Source organism: Molothrus aeneus, chromosome 1 (genome assembly GCF_037042795.1).
Source record: "Molothrus aeneus isolate 106 chromosome 1, BPBGC_Maene_1.0, whole genome shotgun sequence".
Lineage (NCBI taxonomy): Eukaryota > Metazoa > Chordata > Aves > Passeriformes > Icteridae > Molothrus > Molothrus aeneus.
This window is the reverse complement of record NC_089646.1, coordinates 90,803,005-90,813,941: the sequence shown is the minus strand read 5'-3', so window position 1 is coordinate 90,813,941 and position 10,937 is coordinate 90,803,005. Positions and strand designations below refer to the sequence as shown.

Below are 10,937 nucleotides of genomic sequence, written 5' to 3'. Positions count from 1 at the left end.
ATTAAATCTATGCAATTAAAAAAACCCAAGAAACCACTTTTAACCTGTAGTAATGAATCTTCACATAGGTAAATTTGTCTTACCTTTTTTCTTTTATTTCTTTTTATTTTTTTTAATATGCAGGTGGATATGGAAGCTTTCCTCACACTTACTGATGGTGATTTGAAAGAGTTGGGTATTAAAACGGATGGATCAAGGCAGCAAATTTTGGCAGCTATTTCTGAACTTAATGCAGGAAAGGTACATTTTAAAGTACTGTACTTAGTAAATTATTTCAAAGTTTCTTATAAAATTAATACAACATACATTTTGAAATTCAGTTACAGATATTAGTTAGAAAAGCTAAAATATTTTTTCCAAACTTAGTGTTTCATGTATTTGACTAGTAAAAAGTCTTCCTTTGTGGCATTTCCTGTTCTCTTTCAATAACTTTCCTAGTCCAGTGAACAAGCTACTTGTAAATATGAGCAATTTTGCAGTTTCTGAATATTGATTTCAGCAGTGCTAAAATAAATCATCTGGCTGCATTAGTGCAGCTAGGAAATGCAGTATAAGAGGAAGGGTGTCCTTTGGTTAACGTAAAAGGTTTTGATTCCTCTGTGATTATGTGAATAGCTTTTCTCTCATTTCTTACACTTTTATTGCCTTTGAATTTTATGTCAACATGAACTAATTTGCTAAGAATGGTGTACAGTAAACAGTGCTCTTGCCAGAGGGATTTTATACTGGAACATATCTTTGATTAGGCTTGCTGATGCTTCTCAGCAGCTTTCTCAGATTTGAGGCCCATTCCCTCTCTGATAGTGGGAGTTCAGACAAACAAAACATAAAGACAATTTCTCTATGTCAGTATCAACAGTAGTGATGAGGCTAAAAATTAGGGGAGGTGGATGATGTTCTGTACTAAGATATGCCATAAAGATAGGAAGAAAATAATGGAAATGTTTCTATTGTTGTCTGGTAGTTTCAGGAAAAGACTACTACAAGGTTTTCTATGTATGTCTGTAAGGTAAGGATTTGTTATTATTTCTGATAGTATACTGAACATAGACACATATATTTACACATTTGTTGTGTACTCTTAGTAAATTAATTTTTAAACAGAAATTTAAGAATACCTTATTTTATTTTATTGTTCTTTTACAGGGTCGAGAGAGACAGATTTTACAGGAAACTATACACAACTTCCACTCTTCCTTTGAGAGTAGTGTTAGTAACACACGGCCACCAGGTCATTCCCAATGTAAGTAGCGCCTGAAATTAATGAAAAAATGTATTGCAGGTTGAATCACAGTATCATTTAGGTTGGAAAACACCTCTGAGATCATACAGTCCAATGTATGACCAAACACCACCATGCCAACCAGACCATGGAAGTGAATGCCAAGTCCAGTCTTTTCTTAAACTCCTTCAGGGATGGTGACTCCATCATCTCCCTGGCCGCCCATTCCAATGTCTAATCACTCATTTATTGAAAGAAATGTCTAATCACTCATTTATTGAAAGAAATCCTCCTAATGTCCAAATGTGTGGATATTTTATTTAGTACTGGCTGGAAGACAGAATGTGACAAGACAGTTAGCTGCTTTCCTGGCTAATGATGTGCGTCTCTTGCTGTGACTGTAGAGAAGATTTCAGTATAAAAAGTAGAAGTATCTGTAAGATGTTTATGCACCCTTCACTGCTATCTGAAATGAGGATAAGATTTTTGTTGTGCACTACTAAACATAGAAAATGGATGTAAGTATAGCAGACCAGAGTATACAGTATACTGTCTATAGTGTCTTTATGTAAATATGTAGCATAAGTGGGAGGTGTTCCTGAAGTATGATACATAATTAACTTTAGCATACTCTTTATAGGACACACTTTAGTATGACCAGGTAGAATAAATATATTCAAGATTTACAATTTAACATAACAATTTAGGCAGCTATGTTAATTATATATTTATGTATGTATGTATTTAGTTATTTTGCATAGGTGATATTTTCATATGATTATCTATAAAAAGATAATAATATAAATGGTTTCTTTATAATCATATAAATGGTTTCTTTGAAATACATGTATTCCAAGCACCAGTGTTATCTGCTAACAAAGCTAGAAAAACTGCCTTTTAAAATGTACTGTCTGTAACCAAAACATACAGGAAGGTGTTGCTGACCTGTAATAATTGAATACATTTCCTACTCTCAGATATAAAAACTGCAAATCTCTGTCCTGCCAGCCGCCTGAAACAAAGGCAGATACTCATCTGTCAGATTAAAGCATAGGGTGTAACCTATTCCCACATGTACTTCTGTATCCATGTTTTAGTAGAAACAACGAAAGCCATTGAATAGCCTTGTGAAGTTCAACCATGTTAAAAGTGCTTCTTCTTCAATTGTTTATTTTGCTGCTTTCATCTACTCACAAAATAATTTCATTTGTTGAGGGGCTATGCTAAATAATTCAGGTATTATATGCTTTAGGAAACCTTAATAATAAGCTAGTCCCAGTTGTTCCAATCTCAGCCAGCTGCATTTCACCAGATATGTAAAAGCAGGTGTTAGCTGTTGACCTACTAATGTCTTGGGGCAAACTGGGAATTGCTGGGGTAGTTAGTGAATGTGGGCCACTTCCAGTGTTCTGTGTAGTCTGCTTGGCTGAAAGCCACTATCAGGTGTCTCTGTTTGCATTGTGCAACTTTCCATTCTCAGCATAGTCAGCATGTGTGGGAACTTCTGGATGTCTCTTGGTAACATCCCAGAGATGAAGAGCCTCTTCTGTAGGTATGACTAGGTGAGCAGAAGCTGTTTGCACCATGTAATCAAATCCCAAAGAACTGGAATTACTCAAGAACCAAAGAAGCATAGAGGTGTAATGTAGCTCCAAGCAACTTGTCTTGAAGACATAAAAGGACAAGAATGGTGGCTCAGAGCTGGGGAGAACATCCTTTTGTAAGAATGGAGGCAACAGTTACTCCTGTTGAGCTTCTGACAAGAGGCTGCAAGAAGGCTGCCATCAGAGATCTGGCTTTTGGATTTTTGTGTATGAGAGCTCCATGATACAGATTTGGCTGTGAAACAGAAACAGAAGCACTAACAGAGAAGAGGAAGGCAACATATAGCTAAAAGAAGTTTCTGTACCAGGTAAGCTGCTTTTTATTGTAAAAAGTAGCAGTGGAATACTTATGCAGTCTCTGGAACTTGAAGTAATTTCCAGGAATGTGTAATATTTTAGAGCATAAGAGCAGCTGTACTAAGTCAGATCCAAGGTCCATACAATTGTGTTCAACTTTTTCATCCAGTCTCATCTGACACTGATTTGAAGAGCTACTTGCTTTCATTTGCTGTGAACTTGCCATGTCCTGACTTCTTTTACTTCATCATACTGGATCAGAAGATAGAGTGAGCAGTTGTTTCCTCTTCACTGCCTCCATGCCACTGATGATTTTACAGATCACTGTGATGTCCTTCTTCATTCATGTTTTTTTTGAGGGGAAGGCTTATAGGCTGCTTTGTCATTCCCTGTACCATAGGTTTTCTAACCTCTTTTCCTTTTCTGCTGTTATCTTTTCAGACCTGGGAGATACCAGCCTAGCATACAGTATTAAATATATAGGCATATTATGGATTTACATGACAGACAGATGTTTGTTTTTCAGTTGTGTTCTCTGCTTTCCATTCTCTTGCTCTTTCCTAGTTACTTCTGGTGCTTTGCTGTGTTGGCTATCATTGAAGACTGAATTGGTATTAATTCAAATTACCTCTTACAACTCAACTGATCTACTGAGTTTGAGCTCACAACCTATAATTTTATATAAACACACATGCATCATCTTCTCCCTTTGCCTTACTTCGTATTACTTATCTTCATATTACTTTATCTTCACCAAATTTTGTCGCTATCTTATTGTTTAGGCACAGATGTTATATGAAGTCTTTTTGCAAGTCTTCTGTTTACCTGTCTTTTTATTTACATGGATAACTTAAGAAGGCTTTTCTCTTCACTCTGTATTCCCTTTCAAAATCATATATTGAATATACTATTCATATCCTGAATATCCTCATGCAGATGTCTATGAAACACTAGTGGTGAATCTCTCTACTATGGGAAAAAAGTCACTATTTACTGCAAACCTCTGTCCTCTGCCTCCCTAACAGATCATTTGTCCACACAAGAAATTTTATTTTTACCCTGTGGGCTCCTTATTATCTTAAAGGCTGACCTTGAACCTTGTGAAATGCCTTGTCAAAATCCAAGCATCAAATGGACCTCTTTAATCTACAAGACTGTTGGCACCTTCAAGGAATTCTAGTAGATTGGTGAGGCAAGACTTCAAAAATCCCTTCTTGACTGTTTCCAACAAAATTTCAGGTTGTTACAGTTTTTACTAATCTGGTTGCTATTACTGTCCAACTCACTGGTCTCTGTTTCCCTCCATTTCCAGTTGAACCATTAAAAAGATTTCCATCACTGTTATCACCTCTCAGTTATGTGACAATTTGAACAACAACCTGTGTTCTGTACAAAGCAGTTCAGCTGCTTGGTCCTTCTGCTTCTCTAGGACATCTGCCTCAGAAATTTGCAATTACTTCCTTTGTGTATTCGTTTCATGTTCTTTTTTGCTAGTACTTCAGGTTAAGCTGTCTTGGACTCCCACATAAAGGTTTCTGAAATGGAATCCTTCCACCCCACCCCATGCCAGGGACACTAGGTTGGGCTGTGTGAATTCCTTGCTCCAGCCCTTGCCTGACCTGCATAAGGCAGAGGAGTGTAAATGATTCAGAGGTTACTCGACCCCCAAGCCATTAGGTTTGGAAGCACCATGAATTCTGAATAGGCAAACAGTATGGGGAATATTGCCTCTATCTCTTTTTTTCATAGAAATTAGTTGGTCATTTTTAGAAAATACTGATAAAATTATTCATTCCAAGAGTGAACGTTTTAGCAGGTTTGGACACTTTGGTGGTTTGACTACTATTACGTCTTGGAAAATTGACAATGCACCCTGGCCATGATAAGAGAAACTACTAGGAACATACTGCTTCTTTATAGCCCAGTGAACGTGTCCGGCAAACAGAGAATTACTGTGCTGCTTTGCCATTTAGAGCAGATAACCAACCCATGGAGGCATGAGGCTCTGTGGAACAAAATGTCTGGATCCTTTGTCTGGATTCCAACTTCAGTGGAACAGCAAGTGGCAGCATGAAGTCCAGCTTTCTGAGAGAATGGGATTTAACAAATAATATCATCCCAGGAAGAGTTTCTGTTTGTGGTTTGAGGTGACCTTAGAGGATTCTGGTAAAAAGGAAAATTGGACTTTCTGAATGCCTAGTTGCCAGGACTAATTGTTTAGTTTATTTTGGGGGGCTGCGTTAAGATTCATGCTCCCATTAACTGAGTGCAATCAAGAGGTTGAACAGATCTGGCAGTGGTCAGCAGGTTAATTGAAACAAACAACACCGAAGAAGACGGAGTTGCATTTCAACACAAACTTGCCAAATCAGAAATGAAAAGCTGAAAAAAGGTCATGTGAATTCATATGAAAAAGAAAAGCGGAGGGTGGGGGGGGAGAAAAGCAACTGAAATAATTTCCTCCAGAAGAGTAGACATAAAATCCTATGTGCTAGTTATTGTAGTTATAATAAATGTGTAAGGAAGTGTTACATGGTAAATCCTCTGATAAAAAATGGAAACACTTCATGGAAGTTCCCTTGCCCATTTATGGCTTGCAACAGAATTTGCCATTTCTACAAAAATTACATGAAAAATGCAAGAGAGCATCCAAGGTTTGTACTCAGAAGGACACAATCTTTTTCTGCTAGGATATTTCTTAAACTCATTATGAAAAATCCCATTAAGATTGGTTGGAGGTAAAGCTGACTACCAGTTAAGTTCATTTGTCTTTTAATGCCAAGTTTATTGAAATGTCTGAAAGAGAAAGATCAGCCTTGTCTTTTAGTACAGGCATCCAACTGCTCTCCCCCATCTAAACAACACTTCTGAGAGGTGGGAAGAAAAGAGAAAATCCAAACATCTGGTCGTGGCAATGAGCAAAGGCAGGAGAATAAACTGAATATTCTCCAGACAAAAGTTTAAATGAAGAGTAGCTATACCTAGGATGAAAAAAGAATATGATGCCATGCGGTCTATAGTTAGTGGAAATTCTGGTCCTCCAGTTTCTTTTCACATACTATAGTATGTTATATATATATTGATAGATACATATGTATCTGCAGATACAGAATTGTTTGTGCATTTACTTTTCTTTTTTTGGATTCAGACTCAAAAATATCCAGTGGAAATTATCCAGCGGAGGAAGTTAGAGATTGAAGAGAGAGAAGTAAAAATAGGAGCAAAGTCAATATAGACTTGTATATAAAAATCATACAGGATTCAGATAATCCCTTACTGGAAAAGTGCACATTGAGAAAAGAGGGATACTTGAAACTTTGTGGCAGTAGGTGACCTTTTCACACATGAGTTTGACTTTTTATACCTTCTCCTTAAAGGAGATGGCTTAAGATGAGTAAAACGAATTACAGGATCAAACTGTTAGATACTGGTATAATGTGTACTTTGGGAAATGTGGGCCTGTTTCCAGTACTTGTTTACAGTTGTGAGTCTTGCTGATTACAGTTTTTCAGACTTCTTTTTTTTTCCCCTCTTACAGCTCCTGGCTGCTCTTTAAAACCACAAGAAGCCGTTTCTTCTAAAAGGTAGCTACTGGAACAAAAGTGGGTTTTATTTTTTATGGTGAACCTTGGCATCTGACTAAGTAAATCCATACAAATGAAAATTTGAAAAGTTAGTCCTGACTACACTGACATAGGATTTGCTGCAGTAACATGTTTAAAATACAAAACAAACAGAAAGGCAAAGAAAATAACAAAGAGATTGCCTCAATAGTTCAACCTAAGTGTTGAATTGTTCAAGGCATCAGTGGTCTGAATTTAAGAAGAGCAAAGTCAGAAGAGCAGGAAGAATGGGTGAACGTGCAAGAAGATGGATGTTCCATTCCACTCATGCCCATAGATGAAGAACCCACAGGAGACCAACATGGGCACAAGTCAAGAGGAACCAAAAGCATGGACGAAGGCAAGAAGGACACCGCAAATTGTGACCACCTTCTACGTGGGGAAATACATAAGCTGATTGGATAAGTAGATAAAGTAGTCTAGATTGAAAATGTAATGATTTCATGGGAAGAAATACAAAGGAGAAGTAATGCTGCATTCTTCAATAACCAAAATATATTTAATCTATTCAATATTATGAAGTTAAAACAGCAGTAAAAGTAAAAACAAAATACCTATTTGTAAAAACAGCACTTTATTTGAGTAAATGCATAATCTGTCACCAATATTTAAACAGAAAGAATGTTGAAATATTTTATATTGATGACTATTTTTTTGAGAATAAAACCATTTACATGATATTGGCTGGGTTTTTTTTTAATAGTAACACTAGCATATCCTTAAAGATACATTTTTATAACTTGATTTTGTAGCAGTTTTGAAAGGAAAGTTACAGTAATTACAAGTAAAAATAATTTTCTGCTTAGTAAATATCATTTTTGTTAAACAGTTAAAATACAATTCATCAGAAGCCTCATACAGTTAAAATACAATTCATCAGAAGCCTCTGACACTATATTTATCTTTCTGAAGACTCAAGTTCTGCAAGTAAGGGCAAGAAGATCTTGGAGCTCCAATTACCTGAGTGCTCTCAGTATATAACTAAAGATTTTACATTTCTCCATGCTCCTGACAGCTCATGGTTGCTTTTTCTGCCTTTGAGAGGAGGTAAGTTTGAGACAGAGTCCTGTATTGTGTGTCTGTGAGTCAGGGCTGGCACGGGCAGCTCTTTAAACTCTGCTGTAGGCAGCGGAGGTCTGGTGGGTACCATCACCAGGGCCTCAAAACCCAGTATCTCACTGGGCTAGACCAGAAGTTTGATTCAGTTGTTCAGACCTCCACTGGCATTGGCCAGGCCCTAAGGCATCCAAAGCACCCAGAAAGGATGCCAGACATGACACTACATGAGGGTTATGATCAGGTTATTCATTGCAGCCACTTGGACAAAGAGACCATTCAGAGATGGGGACTGTAATTTCATTGACTTGTCCTGATTTGTCACAGACTTTCAAAGGTGAAAGCTTTTTTTTTTTATTCCTGTTTACTGTTCATTTTCTGTGTCCTCCTTTTCAGTTTAAATGAAAATCTTTGTTGGCAAACTTTGCTTACCTCATAATAAAAAGTGATACCTTCTGGGTTTTACCAAAGAAGAAAATCCTACAAAAACCAGTTTTTGTTATGATTCAGTCTAGTGTTATAGGCTTGACTAATCTGGAGTTATTAGCCTAAGATTTTGCTGAGGAGTTCTGTTATTTTACAAGAAGCTTTTATAAGTGTCTTTGAATTTAATTTTCTTTTTCTGTACTTTGAGCATTAATGAAGAATTGATTTTAAATAAAGATACTTTGTTATCTGGAAATTATTCAAGCAGTCATCTATCATATTTCTCATGCTTCAACAAAAGCCTTAGAAGCCAGGTACTTACTCAAGGGAACAACTTTGGTTTCCAGAGTGAAGGGGAACATAAGAGTTCATCCAAAGAGATTTCTTTAATTCTGAGATCAGCTTAATTTACAATTGCTTGGCTTGTCTGATTCTGACACTAATAGCCTCAAACTTGCCACTTTATTTTATTTCAAAGCCCTCTTGGCAGTACAAGGGTACATTTAGTGGGAACAGGCTTTGTCCATTAAAACTGAAACTTCTTGTGCTATATTTAAAGCTCATTTGGAACACTTAATTTCCAGTCTCTCAGAAGTTTGTATTATTGAAATAAACTGTTAATGCAATGTCCTCCCTAAAGTGTCACAGCAAGGAGTGGTTTCAAAGCAATTTTTGCCACTTGTCATTCACAGCATTACAGTGTGCATTAAAACTTAATGGAGTTAACACGCAGTCATAAAAACAAAAGCAAACAGATATTTTAAGTATGATTTCCATATTCCCAGCATTGCACCTATAGCATTTTAATTGGCCTCTTACTTCTCTTGAGTTTTTATTTGTAAGTATGTTCAAAATAGGTCTGTCTGGTCTGTCTGGATGAGTAGAATATCAGCACTGTCAGTAGAAGCACAGGCTAGTCCTGTACAGGAGCAGGGTTCTTGAAGGTGATAAACAGGTTAATGTGAGTGTTGGAAAGCAGGCCCATTCAAGACACTTCCTTATAAATAACCTAAAAATATTCTGTGTTCATGTATACACTTGATGCATGGCTGTGAGTTCTTGTTTTTAATAAGCCGATGTGATTTTTTACCCCACAGAATTGGTAGCCTCCAATTAGTTGGTACACAGATTTCCTGTTTTTCTGAGTTGTGGAACAAAACCATTGCACAGACAGCAACCAACAATGTGCTAGGTTTGATCACAACAGGCCTGATTTCAACTGTTCTCCACAGATTTCTCCGTATGTTTTTTCCAAGTCACTCTCTGCTGCCATTAAGAACGGCATTCTTCCTGAGAATGGGAAGAATTAATAAATGGAAAACAAATTGAATAAAAGATAGAGATAGAAGTACAACTACTAGATTGGGATTTCTGGTTTTCTTTCCAGGATCTGCCTCTCTTTCAGGTTTTCTTCAGTACTCAGAATTAATATTGAATGCCCTGGGATTCACTTACTACAGCAGCTCAGGTCGCCAAAGCACTTACTGTTTATCACAGACTTAGTTCAAAATCTATTGCTCATATACCTTTACTTAGAGCAAACAGAAAGTGTCATTCTCTTCAAAGTGTAAGCAGAGATCCACTTCTCCAGCTGCTTGAGCCAAAGAATACAAAAGAGAGCTCGAGTTTATAGATGATCCTAAAACATTGTATTATCTCCTATCATGCATTTGAATTGCTTGTTTGGTGTATGTGTCAAGCACACACACAAACTGTAGTCCTTAGCAATGCCACAGATACGTTTTACACAATGACAGAATGACTGAGGCTGGAATAAGCCTTTGGGGTAGATCTTGTCCAGTGTCCCCCTGCTGAAGCAGACCGCCTAGATCTGGTTGTCTGGGACCCTGTCCATTGGTGTCCCATCATCCAGTGAGATGCTCTTCATAGAAAGCTATCAGATTCGTTAGACATGATTTCCTCTGTTGTGAATTTGTGCTGACTACTCCCAAACACCATCTTAAAATAATTGGAAGTTATTTTTAGGGTTATTTTCTCCATCACATTCCCCAAAGTCAAGGTGAGACTGATAAGGTCCAGCTCCCTGAATCCTCTTTCCTTGTTATTTATAAAGATAGGGATAACATGTTTTCTTACATTGTGCAGACATTGTGCAGAAACCTTGGCCACTCACCACAACCTTTTAAAGATAATTGAAGCAGGTTTGCAATGACACCAAACAGCTCCCTCAGTACTTGTAGAGTGCACCGCATCAGGTCCCATGGACTTATCAGTGTCATACAACATCTCTTGGAATGCCATGGAAAGATATTTTGTCATCTACATGTGCCCCTCAAACAATGGATGACATGAATACCACACCCTGGTTAGTCCTTTGGTGCTTTATAGATATCCACTTACAGTGAATTTCATAGTGGTTTGTCAGCTCTGTTCCAAGCATCTCATCGTTTTCATTGCACAGCAACAGCATTCATAGTTACCATTCTTGGGCATGCTGTGTTGCTTCTCAGTTTACACAGAGATACATAAACTTTGGAGTTTTCCTTCTAATTCCTTGGACAAAGAGAATGAACAGGTTTCTGCTAAAATTTGCCAGCACTTTTGTGTTATCAGCATTCAAGCAAATCCAGCATCATGATGAAGTGGGCAATGGCCTTTTAAAATGCTGAGAGTTTGTTAGGCTCTGAATACTCTGAGGAAAAGGACCTAGTATATAGGGAAGACTGCAACACACCCTATATTTCCTAG

At 37.3% G+C, this 10,937-nt stretch overlaps 1 protein-coding gene across 1 annotated transcript in view; it reads left to right on the top strand.

Annotated features, from left to right (window-relative positions):
* Window positions 1-8,487, top strand: part of ANKS6 (ankyrin repeat and sterile alpha motif domain containing 6) — a 40,824-nt gene extending 32,337 nt beyond the window's left edge. The window contains exons 15-17 of the mRNA XM_066560553.1: window positions 124-240; window positions 1,147-1,243; window positions 6,662-8,487. Of these exons, the coding sequence (XP_066416650.1) occupies window positions 124-240; window positions 1,147-1,243; window positions 6,662-6,711 (264 nt within the window). The 3' untranslated portion in view covers window positions 6,712-8,487. The remainder of the gene's footprint in view (window positions 1-123; window positions 241-1,146; window positions 1,244-6,661) is intronic.
* The last annotated feature ends 2,450 nt before the right edge of the window (window positions 8,488-10,937 follow it).